The sequence below is a fragment of the Salvelinus fontinalis genome, chromosome 41, assembly GCF_029448725.1.
Source record: "Salvelinus fontinalis isolate EN_2023a chromosome 41, ASM2944872v1, whole genome shotgun sequence".
NCBI lineage: Eukaryota > Metazoa > Chordata > Actinopteri > Salmoniformes > Salmonidae > Salvelinus > Salvelinus fontinalis.
The window spans coordinates 12,477,153-12,497,653 of NC_074705.1; the positions used below are offsets into that span (position 1 = coordinate 12,477,153).

Genomic DNA, 20,501 nt, shown 5'->3' on the forward strand with positions numbered 1-20,501 from the left:
GCACCACCTCAGGTCATTATGAGTACCTGGTCATGCCATATGGGTTGATGAATGCTCCATCAGTCTTCCAATCGTTTGTAGATGAGATCTTCAGGGACCTGAATGGGCAGGGTGTAGTGGTGTATATCGATGATATTTTGATATACTCTGCTACACGCGCTGAGCATGTGTCCTTGGTGCGCAGGGTGCTTGGTCGCCTGTTGGAGCATGATTTATATGTCAAGGCTGAGAAATGCTTGTTCTTCCAACAATCCATCTCCTTCCTAGGGCATCAGATTTCCACTTCAGGAGTGGAAATGGAGAGCGACCGCATTACAGCCGTGCGTAATTGGCCGACTCCAACCACGGTAAAGGAGGTGCAGCGTTTTTTAGGGTTTGCCAATTACTACCGGAGATTTATCCGGGGTTTTGGTCAGGTTGCAGCTCCCATTACCTCACTGCTAAAGGGGGGACCGGTGCGCTTGCAGTGGTCGGCCGAGGCGAATAGGGCTTTTGGTAAACTGAAGGCTCTGTTTACCTCGGCGCCTGTGTTGGCTCATCCGGATCCCTCTTTGCCATTCATAGTAGAGGTGGACGCATCCGAAGCTGGGATAGGAGCAGTGCTCTCTCAGCGTTCGGGTGTGCCACCGAAGCTTCGCCCCTGTGCTTTTTTCTCGAAGAAGCTCAGCCCGGCGGAGCGTAACTATGATGTGGGGGACCGAGAGCTGTTAGCTGTCGTAAAAGCCTTGAAGGTGTGGAGGCATTGGCTTGAGGGGGCTAATCACCCTTTTCTCATCTGGACTGATCACCGCAATCTGGAGTACATCCGGCAGGCGAAGAGACTAAATCCTCGCCAGGCAAGGTGGGCCATGTTTTTCACTCGTTTTGTGTTTACGCTTACTTACAGACCAGGCTCCCAGAACGTCAAGGCAGACGCATTGTCTCGGCTGTATGACACAGAGGAGCGACCCATGGATCCCACTCCCATACTCCCAGAGTCGTGTTTGGTGGCGCCAGTAGTGTGGGAGCTGGACGCGGACATTGAGCGGGCGTCACGTGCAGAGCCCTCTCCTCCTGAGTGTCCAGCTGGTCGTCTGTACGTTCCGTCTGCTGTCCGTGACCGATTGATCTATTGGGCTCACACATCACCCTCCTCTGGTCATCCTGGGATAGGTCGGACGATGCGCTGTCTTGATGGGAGGTACTGGTGGCCCACTTTAGCTAAGGACGTGAGGATTTATGTTTCCTCCTGTTCGGTGTGCGCCCAGTGCAAGGCTCCTAGACACCTGCCTAGAGGTAAGCTTTTGCCTTTACCCGTTCCTCAACGGCCGTGGTCGCACCTGTCAGTGGATTTTGTGACTGATCTTCCACCTTCACAGGGTTACACCACGATCCTGGTCGTTGTGGATCGGTTCTCTAAGTCCTGTCGTCTTATCCCTTTACCCGGTCTCCCTACGGCCTTACAAACTGCGGAGGCTCTGTTTACACATGTTTTCCGGCATTATGGGGTGCCTGAGGATATAGTGTCTGATCGGGGTTCCCAGTTCACGTCAAGGGTCTGGAAGGCGTTCATGGAACGTCTGGGGATCTCGGTTAGTCTTACCTCAGGTTTTCACCCCGAGAGTAATGGGCAGGTGGAGAGAGTTAACCAGGATGTGGGCAGGTTTCTGCGGTCCTATTGCCAGGACCGGCCAGGGGAGTGGGCGAAGTTCGTGCCCTGGGCAGAGATAGCCCAGAACTCGCTACGTCACTCCTCCACTAACCTCACCCCTTTTCAATGTGTATTAGGGTATCAGCCGGTTCTGGCTCCTTGGCATGAGAGTCAGACCGAAGCTCCTGCGGTGGACAATTGGTTTCGGCACGCTGAGGAAACTTGGGAGGCAGCCCACGTCCACCTTCAGCGTGCCATAAGGCGCCAGAAAATTGGCGCAGACCGTCGCCGCAGTGAGGCCCCGGTGTTCGTACCAGGGGACAGGGTCTGGCTCTCGACCCGAAACCTGCCCCTCCGCTTGCTCTGCCGGAAGCTGTGTCCGCGGTTTGTGGGGCCGTTTAAAGTCCTGAGGAGAGTGAACGAGGTATGTTATAGATTACAACTGCCCATTAATTACCGTATTAACCCCTCGTTCCATGTGTCTCTCCTCAGGCCGGTGGTGGCTGGCCCGCTCCAGGAGGCTGAAGTGCGTGAAGTTCCTCCGCCTCCTCTAGACATCGAGGGGGTCCCGGCGTACGCTATTCGATCCATTTTGGATTCGAGACGTCGGGCGAGGGGCCTTCAGTACCTCGTGGACTGGGAGGGGTACGGGCCGGAGGAGAGATGCTGGGTTCCGGTGGAGGACGTTTTAGATCCTTCCATGTTAAAAGAATTCCACCGCCTCCATCCGGATCGCCCTGCACCTCGCCCTCCGGGTCGTCCCCGAGGCCGGTGTCGACGCACTGCTGGAGCCGCGCGTCAGGGGGGGGGGTACTGTCACGACTTCTGCCGAAGTCGTTGCCTCTCCTTGTCCGGGCGGTGTTCGGCGGTCGACTTCACCGGTCTTCTAGCCATCATCGATCCATTTTTCATTTTCCATTGGTTTTGTCTTGTCTTCCCACACACCTGTTGTCAATCCCATTTATTACCTGTTGTGTATTTAACCCTCTGTTTCCCTTCATGTGTTTGTCACAGATTGTTCGTTGTCAAGTGTTGTGCTGTTTGTGTATAGGTGTGCGATGGGTCTTCGTACCCAGATTTTGTATGATATTTTTCCGTGAGTGTTATGGAGCTAATTACTGGGACTTTTATTAAAGTACTCCATGCTACACTCTATTTTGACTCTCCTGCGCCTGACTTCCTCTGCCACTTATACACGCCGCTGTGACACCCATTCAAAAAATGTAGAAACAGAACAGATATAGCCCTTGGTTCATTCCAGACTTGACTGCCCTTGACCAGCACAAAAACATCCTGTGGCGCACTGCACTAGCTTCAAATAGTCCCCGCGATATGTAACTTTTCAGGGAAGTCAAGAACCAATATACACAGTCAGTTAGGAAAGCAAAGGCTAGCTTTTTCAAACAGAAATTTGCATCCTGCAGCACTAATTCCCCAAAATTTTGGGACACTGTAAAGTCCATGGAGAATAAGAGCACCTCCTCTCAGCTGCCCACTGAGCTGAGGCTAGGAAACACTGTCACCCCGATAAATCCACGATAATTGAGAATTTCAATAAGCATTTCTCTATGGCTGGCCCCGCTTTCCACCTGGCTACCTTCAGCAAAACTGAAAGCGCGAACCACTGCTTTTAAACAGGGCAAAGCGACCATGACCGAATACAAACAGTGTAGCTATTCCCTCCGCAAGGCAATCAAACAAGCTAAGCGTCAGTATAGAGACAAAGTGGAGTCGCAATTCAAAGGCTCAGACACGAGAGGTATGTGGCAGGGTCTACAGTCAATCACGGACTACAAAAAGAAAACCAGACAAACTAAACAACTTCTTTGCTCACTTTGAGGACAATAAAGTGTCACCGACACGGCCCGCTACCAAAACCTGCGGGATCTCCTTCACTGCAGCCAACGTGAGTAAAACATTTAAACATGTTAACCCTCGCAAGGCTGCCGGCCCAGACGGTATCCCTAGCCGCTTCCTCAGAGCATGCGCAGACCAGCTGGCTGGTGTGTTTACGGACATATTCAATCAATCCTTATCCCAGTCTGCTGTTCCCACATGCTTCAAGAGGGCCACCATTGTTCCTGTTCCCAAGAAAGCTAAGGTAACTGAGCTAAATGAATATCGCCCCATAGCACTCACTTCCATCATCATGACATGCTTTGAGAGACTAGTCAAGGACCATAGCACCTCCACCCTACCTGACACCCTAGACCCACCCCAATTTGCTTACTGCCCCAATAGGTCCACAGACGACGTAATCGCAATCACACTGCACACTGCCCTAACCCATCTGGACAAGAGGAATACCTATGTAAGAATGCTGTTCATGGACTACAGCTCAGCATTTAACATCATAGTACCCTCCAAACTCGTCACCCTGGGTCTCGACCCCGACCTGTGCAACTGGGTCCTGGACTTCCTGACGGGCCGCCCCCAGGTGGTGAGGGTAGGAAACAACTATCTCCACCCTGCTGATCCTCAACACTGGGCCCCCACAAGGGTGCGTTCTCAGCCCTCTCCTGTACTCCCTGTTCACCCATGACTGCGTGGCCATGCACGCCTCCAACTCAATCATCAAGTTTGCAGATGACACTACAGTGGTAGGCTTGACTACCAACAACGACGAGACAGCCTACAGGGAGGAGGTGAGGGCCCTCGGAGTGTGGTGTCAGGAAAATAACCTCACACTCAATGTCAACAAAACAAAGGAGATGATCATGGACTTCAGGAAACAGCAGAGGTAGCAGCCCCCTATCCACATCGACGGGACAGTAGTGGAGAAGGTGGATAATTTTAACTTCCTCGGTGTACACATCACGGACAAACTGAAATGGTCCACCCACACAGACAGTGTGCTGAAGAAGGCGAAGCAGGTCCTCTTCAACCTCAGCAGGCTGAAGAAATTCGGCTTGTCACCACAAACACTCACAAACTTTTACAGATGCACAATCGATAGCATCCTGTCGGACTGTATCACCACCTGGTACGGCAACTGCTCTGCCCACAACCGTAAGGCTCTCCAGAGGGTAGTGATGTCTGCACAACGCATCACCGGGGGCAAACTACCTGCCCTCCAGGACACCTACACCACCCGATGTCACAGGAAGGCCAAAAAGATCCTCAAAGAACAATAACCACCAGAGCCACTGCCTGAACACCCTGCTATCATCCAGTAGGAGAGGTCAGTACAGGTGCATCAAAGCTGTGACCGAGTGACTGAAAAAAGAGCTTCTATCTCAAGACCATCAGACTGTTAAACAGCCATCACTAACATTGAGTGGCTGCTGCGAACATATTGACTCAAATCTCTAGCCACTTTAATAATTAAAAATTGGATGTAATAAATGTATCACTAGCCACTTTAAACAATGCCACTTTATATAATGTTTGCATACCCTACATTACTCATCCCATATGTATATACTGTACTCTATACCATCTACTGCATCTTGCCTATGCCGTTCGGCTATCGCTCAACCATATATTTTTATGTACATATTCTTATTCATTCCTTTACACTTGTGTGTTTAAGGTAGTTGTTGTGAAATTGTTACATTACTTGTTAGATATTACTGCATGGTCAGAACTAAAAGCACAGGCATTTCGCTACTCTCGCATTAACATCTGCTAACCATGTGTATGTGACAAATAAAATCTGATTTTATTTAATTTGATTTCTCTAATGACTACCTCGACTGGTTCACTAACTACACTGCTCAAAAAAATAAAGGGAACACTTAAACAACACAATGTAACTCCAAGTCAATCACACTTCGGTGAAATCAAACTGTCCACTTAGGAAGCAACACTGATTGACAATAAATTTCACATGCTGTTGTGCAAATGGAATAGACAAAAGGTGGAAATTATAGGCAATTTGCAAGACACCCCCCAAAACAGGAGTGATTCTGCAGGTGGTGACCACAGACCACTTCTCAGTTCCTATGCTTCCTGGCTGATGTTTTGGTCACTTTTGAATGCTGGCGGTGTTCTCACTCTAGTGGTAGCATGAGACGGAGTCTACAACCCACACAAGTGGCTCAGGTAGTGCAGTTCATCCAGGATGGCACATCAATGCGAACTGTGGCAAAAAGGTTTGCTGTGTCTGTCAGCGTAGTGTCCAGAGCATGCAGGCGCTACCAGGAGACAGGCCAGTACATCAGGAGACGTGGAGGAGGCCGTAGGAGCGCAACAACCCAGCAGCAGGGCCGCTACCTCCGCCTTTGTGCAAGGAGGTGCACTGCCAGAGCCCTGCAAAATGACCTCCAGCAGGCCACAAATGTGCATGTGTCAGCATATGGTCTCACAAGGGGTCTGAGGATCTCATCTCGGTACCTAATGGCAATCAGGCTACCTCTGGCACGCACTGTGCGGCCCCACAAAGAAATGCCACCCCACACCATGACTGACCCACCGCCAAACCGGTCATGCTGGAGAATGTTGCAGGCAGCAGAACGTTCTTCACGGCGTCTCCAGACTCTGTCACGTCTGTCACGTGCTCATGTGCTCAGTGTGAACCTGCTTTCATCTGTGAAGAGCACAGGGTGCCAGTGGCGAATTTGCCAATCTTGGTGTTCTCTGGCAAATGCCAAACGTCCTGCACGGTGTTGGGCTGTAAGCACAACCCCCACCTGTGGACGTCGGGCCCTCATACCACCCTCATGGAGTCTGTTTCTGACCGTTTGAGCAGACACATGCACATTTGTGGCCTGCTGGAGGTCATTTTGCAGGGCTCTGGCAGTGCACCTCCTTGCACAAAGGCGGAGGTAGCGGCCCTGCTGCTGGGTTGTTGCGCTCCTACGGTCTCCTCCACGTCTCCTGATGTACTGGCCTGTCTCCTGGTAGCGCCTGCATGCTCTGGACACTACGCTGACAGACACAGCAAGCCTTTTTGCCACAGTTCGCATTGATGTGCCATCCTGGATGAACTGCACTACCTGAGCCACTTGTGTGGGTTGTAGACTCCGTCTCATGCTACCACTAGAGTGAGAACACCGCCAGCATTCAAAAGTGACCAAAACATCAGCCAGGAAGCATAGGAACTGAGAAGTGGTCTGTGGTCACCACCTGCAGAATCACTCCTGTTTTGGGGGGTGTCTTGCTAATTGCCTATAATTTCCACCTCTTGTCTATTCCATTTGCACAACAGCATGTGAAATTTATTGTCAATCAGTGTTACTTCCTAAGTGGACAGTTTGATTTCACAGAAGTGTGATTGACTTGGAGTTACATTGTGTTGTTTAAGTGTTCCCTTTATTTTTTTGAGCAGTGTACTTCTCAGATAGAGTTCAGTGTGTCAAATTGGAGGGCCTGTTGTCTGGACCTCTGGCAGTCTATGGGGGTGCCACAGGGTTCAATTCTCGGGCCGACTCTTTTCTCTGTATATATCAATGTCGCTCTTGCTGCGGGGGATTCTTTGATCCACCTTTCCACATACAACACCATTCTGTATACATCTGGCCCTTCTTTGGACACTGTGTTAACAAACCTCCAAACGAGCTTCAATGCCATACAACATTCCTTCAACTGGCCTCCAACTGCTCGTAAATGCTAGTAAAACGAAATGCATGCTCGTCAACCGATCGCTGCCCACACACGCCCGTTTTGTCACCCAAGCCCCATATACTACCCACCATTACGACCTGTATGCTCTCGTTGGCTGGTCCTCACTACATATTCGTCGCCAAACCCACTTTAAAAAAAAAAATCATTCTTCAATGGAAGAAGTTTGGAACCCCCAAGACTCTTCCTAGAGCTGAGCAATCGGGGGAGAAGGGCCTTTGTCAGGGAGGTGACCAAGAACACAATGGTCACTCTGACAGAGCTCTAGAGTTCCTCTGTGTCAATGGGAGAACCTTCCAGAAGGACAACCATCTCTGCATCACTCCACCAATGAGGCCTTTTTGGTAGAGTGACCAAACTGAAGCCACTCCTCGGTAAAAGGGACATGACAGCCCACTTGGAGTTTGCCAAAAGGCACCTAAAGACTCTCAGACCATGAGAAACAAGATCTCTGATCTGATGAAACCAACCCTTTGGCCTGAATGCCAAGCATCATGTCTGGAGGATACCTTGCACCATCCCTACGGTGAAGCATGGTGGTGGCAGCATCATGCTGTGGGGATGTTTTTCTGTGGCAGGGAATGGGAGACTAATCAGGATCGAGGCAAAGATGAACGGAGCAAAGTACAGAGAGATCCTTGATGAAAATCTGCTCCAGAGGGCTCAGGACCTCAAACTGGGGGGAAGGTTCACCTTCCAACAGGACAACCCTAAGCACACAGCCAAGACAATGCAGGAGTGGCGTCGGGACAAGTCTCTGAATGTTCTTGAGTGGCCCAGCCAGAGCCCGGAATTGAACCCGATCGAACATCTCTGGAGAGACCTGAAAACAGCTGTGCAGCAACGCTCCCCATCCAACCTGACAGAGCTTGAGAGGATCTGCACAGAAGAATGGGAGAAACTCCCCATCTTTCCCAAATACAGGTGTGCCAAGCTTGTAGCGTCATACCCAAAAAGACTTGATGCTGTAATCGCTACAAAAGGTGCTTCAACAAAGTACTGAGTAAAGGGTCCGAATATTTATGTAAATGTGATGTTTTTTTAAAATTTTTTAAATAAATGAGCAAAAAAAAATCTAAAAATCTGTTTTTGCTTTGTCATTCTGGGGTATTGTGTGTAGCAAAATGTATATCCTACTACCAGGTACTTTTCAGTCCTGTTCACATGTATATCCTAATACCATTCACTTTTTTATGTATAAACCCATCTCAACCACTCCAGTATTCTCTTGTTTATTTATCTCACATCGTAGTTATTATTTATAAGATTTTTTGTTATCTATATTATTATTATTAATTATTATTAACACTGCATTCTCAGGGTAAGAATTTCACTGTACTGTTTCACACCTGTTGTATCCTGCGCACATGGCGAATTAAGTGGCTTCTCACCTGAAATACCAGTCCCAGATAGGGGAGCAGCCCAGAGATCATTATTTCTGATAGAAACACAAACAGCTGCTGTGCACATGCTGCGCCACTTTACAGGATACACCCTGCACATGCACAGTTGTAAGAAGTTGAGCCCAGGCAGGTGTATTCAAAGACAAGCCACAGATGCAGGGGGTGGTAAAGGTGTGTGCGGGTATAGAGGTACGTGTGTGCGCGTGCGTTCGAGAGAGAGAGAGCGAGAGAGAGCGAGAAAGAGGGAGAGCTGGGAGAGAGAAAAAAAACTTATTCAAGGTTTCAAAGACCTCTCTGATGAGAACAAACTACCCGTCCTGTTGAGGGAAAACGCAGAGAGCTCTGCGTTGGCAGCGCACTTCATTGCTGCCTGGCATAAGATGAGGTACAGTGTCTGTCAGACCAACCAACCAGCACATGTCCTCTAAGCCATTGTTCAATGTATGGTTATTTTGACCCTCGATTATCATTGTTGCTGTTGTCCTGTTGACAATAGATTATTATTATTTTAATGATGTTAATATTGTAAATCTCGAAAGTAAGCTTTGGCAATATGTACATTGTTACTTCAGGTCAATAAAGCAAATTGGAGAGACAGAGAGAGACAGAGAGAGAGACAGACAGAGAGAGACAGACAGAGAGAGACAGACAGAGAGAGACAGACAGAGAGAGAGACAGAGAGAGAGACAGAGAGAGAGAGAGACAGAGAGAGAGACAGAGAGAGAGACAGAGAGAGAGACAGAGAGAGAGACAGAGAGAGACAGAGAGAGACAGAGAGAGACAGAGAGAGACAGAGAGAGAGAGAGACAGAGAGAGAGAGAGACAGACAGAGACAGACAGAGAGAGACAGAGAGAGACAGAGAGAGACAGAGAGAGAGAGAGAGAGAGAGAGAGAGAGAGAGAGAGAGACAGAGAGAGACAGAGAGAGACAGAGAGAGAGACAGAGAGAGCTTCTAATACTCCTCTTTGAAGTGCTGGAGTTGCTGAACATACTGTACTTTTCAATTTCCAATGCCACATACCAACAGAGTTAGCACAACTGACGCACAAGATCAAGGGGAGAATGACTCAGAAATGTTAATTGAGTTAGAGTAAAAACACACATACAAACACAAGACAACTGACAAAAGAGTGCAGAGCAGAGTACCACTCTGCATCCTAAATGTAGACTATTTTCAGCACTAGTCTGATGGACAGCGGCCGGTATCTAACGTGATATTGGCCGAATACAAACATTGTGAAACATAGTTAGGCGCACAATAAATCAAATTGTAGGACATTATTGTATGATTTTGAATGAAAGTTTACACAGTTCGTGAATCCCAGGAGAAACATATTCAAGTACTATATGAAAGTGAGCAAAGCAAAAAGCACAATTGTGTAAGTCCTAATGTTTACATTATGGGGGGGTTCACTCACCATGTTGACTTCCGATACCATGTCTATGCTCGCCACATCTATACTCATGCCAACTGCAACAGGGGCCCCTGTAATGCAAATTCAATGGTATCATTTACAATGACAGTGAATTCGAAAAATGGCTGCAATATGAGCCCAAGATGAGCGAATCTGCATAGTAAACATGGACACGCTGCAACATGGTTGCCCTACTTTTGAAAACGTACCTCCAAAGTCTGGTCGAAGACGAATATCATATCCCTTTAGTAGTTTGTCCACTGTCTCTTTCACAAACGACATGTTCCCTGGTTCATTCACGCTGAAACAACAACAAAAAGATTGTGTTTACTACAAAACTTGCACGTTCGTTTTTCCCGTTACACTTTTACTGGAGAAATCACTTACCTTTGTGCGCAACAAACGACAGCTACAATCACTGGTGCTGAAAGAACACTAAATAATTTTCCACTCAGAAAAGCCCACATTCCTTACTGTTTAGGTGAAAAAAGTGCAACGCAAAAACGGTACAATATGTTTACAAATCAGATTATTCCATTGGCAAGTTCTCGTGGAGGAAGTCGTTGGCTTTTCAGACCCTTCAGATCTGTTCGGTTTGACATCCCTCGTATTTCGGATTTCTCTCCTCTCTCTCTATGCAACCGGGAGACATGAAAGAACTATACTCCTCACTGAAATGCATATAGGCTACTGGCAAAGACGCCACCGGTGGAGGCAGTAAAGGTAATGGCTTGGATTGGAGCCAACCCCGCTCACTCCAGATATTCATCTAATTGACTATAAACCTGAATATCTTATAATCTCTATAAGATTTTACATAATGGGCTAAATAGATGTAGGCCTGGACTGAATTGCTATACCTGATGCAAAGTGTCATAAGGGGTCTATCTCCCTTCCTCCAAGTCCCATTCAATAATCAAATCGACCACTCGAGCCCGTGGGGGCTGTCAGTTCTTACCTGGTATCTTACTGGTATCTTACCTGGTATCATAGATTGCAAACAACTTCTTGTTTCCATCGACTGCGTTCCTGGGGGGGTGGGGGAACAAGAGGAAATATGACTCAATACAACACTTTCATTTACACCTGCACAGTCACACATGGTGATTATGATTTATATATACGGTGATAACTCACACCTGGTAACATACAACACAGTGTAAAGTCTGTTATTGAGTCAATTTAGTTTTAGGCGTAGCTATAGTAGGCATGCAGTGGGTTAATTGTTTTTGGACCATGTGATGTTCTTAAAATAGGACACACTTGGCATACTCTCTTTCCCAAACACTGGAAGTGCTTTATATGATAAGCATTGTACTTTAGGAATGAGTGTTTTCCATGCACAAGTTAGTTTCAGCACCACCCGATGGAATTACGGTAGGGTCAGAACGCGCTATAGGGACGGAGCTGTACAGCTCAAACATGGGGCTGAAACACCTTAGCACAACTTAAATAACTCAGACGTACCTAGCAATTTACAAGACAGTGCAACATGTGTCTACTTGGTGCAAATCATTCACGCATTATAGATATGTCAAACTGAACTGTCAACTATTGATTGTAATGAATACCGTGCTACAGTAGAGTGAAATATGATTAGTCAGCACAATGTTCTGTCAGAAAATATGGAGTTAGAGTACCCTCTTATGGCAATTGGTATAACGACTTTGTTTGATGTAGGCTAACTGTAAAAAAAAATTTACAAATAAAACGTTTTTTTTTCAGGGACGATTGTGTAATCACACCCTTTGATAGACCGATTTATTGCGATCCTTCTTTTAGCATTTGAGTGCGTTCATTCTCGATTTCCTCTGGTCATTACCGTTATAATTCTCAATGATGGACCTTAGGCTGGTGACTCATCGTGGCATAATAGGTCGGATCGAAATCATAGGCAGTACTCTGGAGGCAGCAGTACCATGTGCATTAAAGCTATTATAAGCAGTAATTTTCTTCTCGACAAAGCTGACGCATTTCCCACTGAATGAGAGAAAAGGCTAGGTGAACAGAGAGGACCAAAGTTGAACATGTAGGTGAATAGGTATACCGTTTTAATGGGTCCTTGGGATAAAGCCTTATTTTTTTCCCTTCTGGATGGATCAACCCACTGCCCCTCATTCATTAAATTGAATTCGACTAGACAGCTTATTAGCTAGCGGGAGAGGATGACGTTTTAACTAACCACAGCAATGTGCATAGGCTAGAGTAGCCTACAGTGGCAAGTAAGATAACAGGGGAAAGTTAAGTGACGCTTGGAGTTCCTGGAGGATCGTTTTCACTGTCGCACCTATGATAACGCACCGGTTAGCAAATCGTTGCAGTGTGTGCATGTGAGCGGCAACTGGAGGTGAGTGTGATTTCTGATTTAGATGGGGCGCCGGGCCGCTAGTCCGCTCTGAGTGGACAAATGACTTGAGACCAAGGGTATGTAACACGAAAAACGTTGTTGTCACAACCGAAGATGAGGGCTCGGCATTAAAACCTCTCATCTCCAAAAGGCGGGAAGGAGGTGGCAGCACAAGACGCAAACAGCTGCTTGATATGAGTAGGAAGTCAGTCAAGCAAATCAGGAGAGAACAATACACAATCGAGACTGCCTGCGGTGGCAAATATAAACGGAGAATATCTATTTCCCTCTGAAGGAGCCGCAGCATACCCTTGACTTTCATTGCTGCGGGTTTTGTATCGTTTTCTAACCTGGATTTAAATCAAGATGATGGCTCTCTCTACAGGTAATTGATTTTCAACCCTCTTTTATGCACGAGGATGGCATCAGAAGCACCCCCCAACCTTCCTTCCCTCTTTTGTTAGGGGGGTATGAGTGGGGGGGGGGGTCTGGGGAAAGGGAACAGCGAGGGTACATCATTAGCCTACATTGAAAACCTATTGCATTGCCTGCGAATTCATACGCAGTGAGGATCACCAATACAATGCTCCTGCGAACACGAACAGTTGCAGCAAAATGGGGAGATGTTATAATACTGCTGCAACAAGGTGTTTAGCATTGGGCAAAATGAATGCACACAAGGACGTGGGCCAGGAATGTAGAAAGACACGATTGGAATATTCACAGTTCCAAACAGTTATTGTATCACGGTTAGCCTACTGATTACTCTTGTAGGTCCATTATAGGGCTGCTAGTTGAAGGTGTGTGTGGTCAGGTGTGTGTATTGGGGAAGGGTGGGGTACAGTATAACACCAACGTACCTACGGTATCATTAGTGCACTATAGTGTTAGTAGTACTGTAGTAATAATTGTCTGGTAGGAGTATAATGTAGAAGGAGAAGTAGGAGTGGAAGTATGATGACAATACATACTACTGAAAGTACTGATTGTGGATTATATGTTGTTATTCCAGACATAGAGGACACAATTCCCAGCTTTTCTACAATGAAACACGTGTGGATCTCTGTCTTGCTGGTGTGTATTACATGTCACGTGGGGTAAGTGAAACGTTTACAATCCAATCTGTCTATACACCGCATTGCATCCTCATTTGAACAGCAGATAGACTGTACATGTCCAACTATGATGTGCTTTATTTACATCGACACTAGCCTTGTCAAGCAGTCTCCATGTTACAGTATGTGGAACTAACCAGCCTGATTGATGTTCTGTCTTTCTAAGTCGTGGCCAGACCACAGCAGAGGCATTGAAAGAGGCGGAGGCTAATGACAACATCACCATCTTCACACGGATACTGGACGGACTGCTGGACGGCTACGACAACAGACTCAGACCAGGACTTGGAGGTAACGTATACCGACTTACAGACCACTCTGATCCAAACTCATATCACTAGAGGTTACAGTACAATGCAGTACAATGCAATACAATACAGTATAATGCAATACAATACAGTACAATGAAGTATTATATCAGTATTCATTTTCTTGGGGCAAATGTCATTCACTAATACTCTTGTGTTTGTCGTGGAAAATCATCTCAGAAATATAACGCTTTATCAGAACTTGTAAATTCAATCATGCTCTTTATTACAATTGTACAGCCATCTGGAATGTCCGCGGAACCCCCACCGCGGAACCCCCCCCTCAGAAGTCCAGTCCTTTATATTTATACCCACATAGTATTGTCCGTCCCCTATGACGTCATTCCCCACCATCTGCCTTCAATCAGTTTATAATGGTGGCCGGACCCTCCCTTTACCACTAAATCAATGCACTCTTTGTGCCCCCCCCCCCTCTCTAGGGCATCCAATTGCTTATAGGCGTCTATGTGTCTGGTCAGTTTCACTCAAATGGAATCAGCAGACTATGTGTTTCTTGTTCATTAGTGTCCAGCCATCTCAGGCATATTTCTCTGGTATGTATGCTTTTCTAGTGGAATGAGTAGACTATATTTCTAGTGGGTCTAAGTGCCCTAAACACATATTTCTCTGACATGTGTATCTCTTTAAAGAATCAGCAGACTGTGTGTCTAGTGTCCAATTTCTTTAAGCGCCTATCTGTCTGACAGCATAATGGAGAATCTACAAGGGTCAGAGGGTCAGAACGTCCCTTAGTAGATTTCCATTACCACGGTCTCATGATCTATGTTACCATGTGGTTTGTTACTTTAATGTTCAGCTATCTTTAATATTTATATGTTATCCATGTATTTTATGTTACTACTACATCATCTGCTAATCTTTGGTTTCCTGTATTTACCAGAATGGCAAACACACTCACATCTGCCTTCTTATACTATTTACCTATCTATTGTTTAATAGTGTGATATCTACCTACATATGTCACTTACTCCTACATAATCCCTCCTCTTGAGGGTAAATAACCTCAAAAACCATATTAAAAATGACATATAGAGAGTAGATATCAATACCAACAATTGACTAAAACATTATCAAAATAAAGCTTACAAATCACTTGTACCAAACATCTCCAATACATAAACACAGACAGGAAGAAAAGATCCAATTGAAACATAATATTCTTACAAAACCCAACTAGACCAAACATCTCCAATTAATAACATAAAATAGGAATGAAAGATCTAGTTAAAATAAAAAATACTAATAATCAACCATTATATTTTGATGAAGCAATGAGCATGTAGTATGAATCCCTGCCTGAGGTTACAAAGAACACAAAGCATTAGGCAAAATAGATATGCTAAAACCCCTTTACATAAGACCACAGTCCTCATCCTTACATATAAGACAATCTCTTCTTTGACACTTTGACAGAAAAAAGGTTCTAGGTGATGATAATGACCATCCTCATGAATTTTTGTACACCACTTGAAATTGTGACGCAAATTACACTTTTTGTGGACATGTATGAGTAAATATTAATCTGAACTGGGTAATTTAACATATACATGGAAACCATGACACGCATGACCACCCCTCTCTCCTTACAGACATCTGTTTAACTGTTGTCTAAACCACAATTGACTTTAGCAGGGGTATAACACAACAAAATACAATACCCAGAGCCAATAACCCTCCTCCCAAAATGATGGCCATCCTAGCAAACATGGCTCCCCACTTTCCTAACACTAGGTCCAACCAATCCCAAACATGAGAGTCCAAACCAGAATTAGCCTTTACTTCTGCTCATAATCCTTTGAGTTTGGCCATAGCATTATTGGGAATAAAGGTGCAACAGTCATCCCCAAACATGACACAAACTCCACCCTTCTCCACTAAGAGCCAATTAAGTATAGTTAATGAATCCCTGTTGGTTATAGCATATATAATTAATCCACTCTAAGTTCTTATTTGGTGTTATCCACAAAAATATAGATTCAAATCCTGATTTAACCTCATCTCTGGCCTTGAAATCCCTAGGTAGACCTCTAAGCAGTCCAATTGCATTAAGGTATACCTCAGGATCCTTATCATAAACCACTTTAACTCTAGGTTTAACATAGTCATCATGGAGTGATTCAATAATAGTAACCTATTTAATTGCTCTAACTAAGGCACAAGGACCAATCCATCCATCAGACAATACATTCAACAGTTAGTGTTTTCCACACATCCATAAACTATCAGCAATAACTCTGTCTTGATTTTTCAACATAGTAAGAGATGGCGTAACCTGAGTTATGTAACTACACAACCCTTTTCTATTCATAATCAACCCTTTATCATTACTTTTACAAACTCCCACATTCTCCAACACCCAAATAGTATCACTTCTACAGTGGTGTTTCCTACATCAATTCCTTCGGTGTGATGTCTGTAAAAACATTCATATTTTAATTTAACCACGGTACCTCTATCTAATTAAGGTACATTTAATTCAGTTCTAATGTTATAGGCAGCACAATCATTGTCTCCCAGCATGGTCTCATTCAACATAATTTTTCCCCTAGTCCTTACCCAGAGCAATCCTACATTTTATGTCACACAAGGGAATAGAATACTTTCTATTGGTACAATAGTCATTTTTCCCAACTTACACAGTTTTTACATGATGCTGGTTCAGAGACTATTAAAAGATCAGACAAAGGTGATTTTCTTCACAAAATACAATTATCCATTCTGTGTCTGTTTGCCATATACTTAGCCCATTCGTATCACTCCTTCTTCACTACTTCTTCTCATGTGGTGTCCTTGAGTGGTTCTGATTCTGATATATCTAATTCTGTTGCTTTTTCAATGTTCTTATCTTGAAGTAGATCATTAGAGTTTATCAGAAAGTTCCAATTGTCAGTAAAAAACTCTCCTGACTCAGATGTCTCAGGTTGCTTTGTGGCACGGTGGTCTGCTTGGTAAGGGCAGTCGATGTCATCTAGTGATAGCTACTGTGGTCGTCACAGCAGCCGCCACCCTTGTTGTTGTCACAGGTTCTTCCTGTTCATGTGCAGGGGTAGAATCAACCTTAATGACAGTGGTGCTACTCCCTTCGGTCACTGTTGTTCTTGTTATTTCAACTATTAATTCTTCACCTTCAACTGGTTCAATCTGATTCATGATGAGCACCCTCTCGTCTTTTTCTTTGATTAATGTCAGGTCACATCCTTTCGGATCCCAAATGACTTGTCCCTTTGTTTGGTGATATGTCCATCCACAGAGTGCAATCTCCGATAAGGGTTTGATCCTTATGATTGAGAAACTTCAGTTCTCCTACTTCTGTTATAAATTGAGGTGGAACATAGATTCTAACCTTGTCAGTCTTTTTGGATTGTTTGGCTGATTCCATTCTTCTCTTCCTGCTCCCACAATACATCTTGATTGTGCATTAGTCTGTTGTTTCTATACTAGCATTCACTGTTACTTCTGTTATGTCAATGTCATTATTCTTTTGTTGTTCTAACATCAATTGTCTGTAAAGGAGGCCATTCAAAAGTTTAAAAGTCAATTGTGGGTAATCCCCATTTTCTTCAGCTTGCCGGACTTTTCCTCCTCTTTCTTCACCTGAGGCTCCCTCCTCAGGCCGGACTTAGCTTCCATCTGGAAGGCTTTCAATTTTAGGAAAGAAACGTTCTTATTCTGTTCCTTGTGAGGCCTCTTCTCCTCTTCTGGGTGCATTAGTCGGTGCACGTGTCATATTTTGGCTTTCACTTGATTTACTGTTTTCTTGGCTCCTCCCTTGCGTCTCAATCGTTTCCGCTGCTCCTGCTCCCTCCAGGCTCCCTCCTGGTGAATCAGCATCCTCTGTGTCCTCATCTCTATGTGGTTGTATCCTTCTCTCTGTTGGGACTCATGTGCAGTGGTTCAGATGGTACCACGTCTGGCTTCTTTTCACTTGGACGGCCGTTCTTGTTGCTTTGGCCACCTCATAGGGTCCATCTCTCCTCGGTTGATCCCACTTCCTCCGGATCCCTCCAACGTGGACTAGATCTCCTGGTATCACTGGGAGAGGTCCTTCTGGTCCCCTTGGATCATCAGACGCAGAATCTCTCATCCTGGTTCAGGTTTCTGCCTACTTTCTGTGAAGCATTCATACTTAGAGACTTATGGCCTCTGTTCTATGATTGCACCATACATCCTCTTACTTCCATCACTCATCACACAACAAACAGACATTCCAGCTGAAGCTGGCGAACCCCTCTCCTTCTGGTTTCCTAAACATAAGACTTGGAAAACAACAGACAAAACATAACAGCATTGACAATGTTATGTGTTATGCATAAATATATTCATGCAAACTGAAATCTGAGACCATGACAATTCCCACTCTCTCTTTACCTGACTCTATGCCTCCAGGATACTTTTCTGCTGGACTCCACAAAAATAAAAGCCCTAAAAAGCTTCCTCATGCTTCCACCCAGTCTTCCCCTTTCGGCCCCAGGTTCTGAGAGGTGTTCCCAAATCATGTCATTTTTACTTAGTTTCCCATCTACTCCATTTCAACTGATAATCATGTGCATAACCTACAATTAACATTCTCTCTTCTTGAATTAATTCAACACTGTATATGCTTTCATATCAATCCCTTTAACATGTTTGTTTAGAGTATAATATCCTATCATCCATTCTCTTTCACATGATGTATTAAAAATAAAACAAGTAGCCTCCAAACTCAACCCAGTATGTCTATAGTGGAATCTAGTCTCTCTCTCTTTCTCTCTCTGATTCCACATCCTCTGTCATGGTGTTTTCAAGCTCACCCATTATTCAGCTGGACCTTACTTCTCGTGAGACTTATGCACCCACCAAAGAGAGACAAGAAGAACTTTACCACTACAGTGTTGTAAGAAGTATACCACCAGCCTGGTGTATCTTGATGTACACTCAGTCTCCAGAATGCAGCCCAAGCCCTTCCATTTCTGGCTGTTTTTTCCTGAGGACATACACACTTACACATGGGTTATTTCCTGACAACATTAGCAAGATCACTAAATCTTAATTTTTAATAACAGCCCTATGTAACCATTCTGCCTCAAATACCTGGCCTCCTGCCACAGAAATATTCATAATGATAGTTAAATGATGGTCCCTACGGCAACTGCTGTAAAATAACATGTACTCAGTCAAGTGTCTTCCAGTTGGAAGAATATCCAATCCTCACAAAACTAAGTCATAAGTTTCTTAAACTTTTGCTCTAGTGTTCAAAATGCCACCACTTATTCTTTTTACCATATCTTTAGATATGTGAATTGTTCTATTTACTTTAGAATTTTCCCTATATTTTACACAGTCAGCTGTCTTTCCTTTTCTGTGAATTATCTCTATTATTATACATAGTTTCTACAAATAACACCCCTTCACTACCATTACCTTCATTTATGAGTCCCCTAACCCATAGCAGCCATTGTTTAATACATCCTTAAGTCAATTTATATATCATTTATATCAATCAGTCCCTCCTCAGGAACATATACACAACCTTATGTTCCTCAAAACAAAAAGAAATTGACCAAACGAGAAAAAGAGAAAAAAAAAAAAAAAATAATAATAATAATAATTTTTTTATAATAATTACACATTTGCAATAAATTTCCACTATTCGTAATGTAATTAAACCTGGAGAAAAACGTCCATCTGTTTCATTCTATGCCCCTGTTATTATTGGTCTCTTTCTTCTTCATTCTTGGGTATCATCGCACAACATACTATATTTTTATTCAATTAAACATTAGATTTTATCATTCCAATTCCAATGACATTATAAAACAAAAAATAAAAAACCTTTAATCTAATATTCTGTAAGTTTTGTCAACCACCTTGTCTCAGGATTAGTTTCCAGAGCTTCCCTAGGCCTATTAAATTTAAACAGTTCTATATCTAAATAACTAAACAGTTATTTCTTAAATACATTTTCCAACCCAATATTCAGGATAACAGTCCTTAGTGTTTACTTTAACTCAAATTTGACCTTATCTATTCAATACACAACATCCCTTTAATAATGAACATTTATACTAAACACTTTAAATACCAGTATTATCTATTTTCCAATAGCCCTTTTGTCTCAGTTTCTCTCATGAATGGCCTGATAATAAAAAATCAGTACCCCAATAACTTTAAGTCATTATTCTCCCAACAAATATAATGTCATTTCAGCATGTCTTTTTTAGATACAGTTCACAGGTCATCAGACACAGTTGTCCCTCACTGTTCAGTCGGTTAGGGTGGGTTTGATCTCCACACCCACTTGTGGTAATATTCTCTCCCATGCCTTAAAGCATTCTGACGTCACCTTCTTATGATAACTCCCTTATTCCACCAGTGTTCTCTCAGATGAATTACAGATGATGTATTTATCAACAAAAACCCTCACAAACCCACACTCCAATAAACCCGTTGGAATAACTTTCAACACTTTTTATATGCATAATGAACAAAACACATTTGTGTATTTCCCCAAAGACCATAACCCCAAGGAACTGATAGTTTTACCCATGAACCCATGTTATATCAAAAATAAAAATTAAAATAAACCTATTCGAATAACTTATTCAATTTAAGGGTACAACTCTTCATAATTTTCCCAGAGACATAATAGATTTTCAAAGTAATTATACAGTTTGAATAGAGTCTGGTGTCTTAAACATTTTATAAGTAAATCCCACCTGT

At 44.1% G+C, this 20,501-nt stretch overlaps 2 protein-coding genes across 5 annotated transcripts in view; one reads left to right on the plus strand and one right to left on the minus strand.

Moving 5' to 3' along the window:
- The window catches only part of LOC129840337 (gamma-aminobutyric acid receptor subunit beta-3-like), a 40,380-nt gene extending 29,283 nt beyond the window's left edge, over positions 1-11,097 (minus strand). For 2 of the 3 annotated variants that reach the window (XM_055908137.1, XM_055908136.1), the window contains exons 1-3: positions 10,399-10,955; positions 10,221-10,312; positions 10,015-10,082 (exon numbers count right to left, since the gene is read on the minus strand). In XM_055908137.1, coding sequence (XP_055764112.1) covers positions 10,015-10,082; positions 10,221-10,312; positions 10,399-10,478 — 240 coding nt within the window. In that variant the 5' untranslated portion in view covers positions 10,479-10,955. Of the gene's footprint in view, positions 1-10,014; positions 10,083-10,220; positions 10,313-10,398; positions 10,956-10,992 lie in introns of those variants that run through there. The other variant, XM_055908138.1, reaches the window with a different exon arrangement.
- Positions 11,098-11,745: 648 nt separating this feature from the next.
- LOC129840338 (gamma-aminobutyric acid receptor subunit alpha-5-like) overlaps positions 11,746-20,501 on the plus strand; it is a 47,362-nt gene continuing 38,606 nt past the window's right edge. The window contains exons 1-3 of one of the 2 annotated variants that reach the window (XM_055908140.1): positions 11,746-12,743; positions 13,371-13,455; positions 13,640-13,764. In XM_055908140.1, coding sequence (XP_055764115.1) covers positions 12,725-12,743; positions 13,371-13,455; positions 13,640-13,764 — 229 coding nt within the window. In that variant the 5' untranslated portion in view covers positions 11,746-12,724. The remainder of the gene's footprint in view (positions 12,744-13,370; positions 13,456-13,639; positions 13,765-20,501) is intronic. The other variant, XM_055908139.1, reaches the window with a different exon arrangement.